General features: G+C 57.1%; 1 protein-coding gene across 1 annotated transcript in view; it reads left to right on the top strand.

The window, feature by feature from the left end:
• Positions 1–3: 3 nt before the first annotated feature.
• The window catches only part of LOC104469722 (G-protein coupled receptor 26-like), a gene marked incomplete at both ends in the record, with an annotated part of 624 nt that continues 361 nt past the window's right edge, over positions 4–266 (top strand). The window contains 1 exon segment of the mRNA XM_010084342.1: positions 4–266. Coding sequence (XP_010082644.1) covers positions 4–266 — 263 coding nt within the window.

Genomic DNA, 266 nt, shown 5'->3' with positions numbered 1-266 from the left:
CTCCTCGTGCTGGTGCTGGTTGTCTCCCTGCTCTCCAACCTCCTGGTGCTGCTATGCTTCGTCTACAGTACGGAGATCCGCAAGCAGGTCGCCGGGGTTTTCCTGGTGAACTTATCCTTTTGCAACCTGCTCCTCACCGTCCTGAACATGCCTTTTACCCTGCTGGGGATCCTGAGGAACCAGCAACCCCTCGGAGGCTGCGTCTGCAAAGCGGTGGGTTTCCTGGAAACTTTCCTGACTTCCAACACGATGCTGAGCATGGCAGC

This window comes from Pterocles gutturalis, unplaced genomic scaffold (genome assembly GCF_000699245.1).
Source record: "Pterocles gutturalis isolate BGI_N339 unplaced genomic scaffold, ASM69924v1 scaffold43930, whole genome shotgun sequence".
NCBI classification, from domain to species: Eukaryota; Metazoa; Chordata; class Aves; order Pterocliformes; family Pteroclidae; genus Pterocles; species Pterocles gutturalis.
The sequence above is the reverse complement of the archived record's forward strand: the minus strand, read 5'-3'. Positions and strand labels throughout refer to the sequence as shown.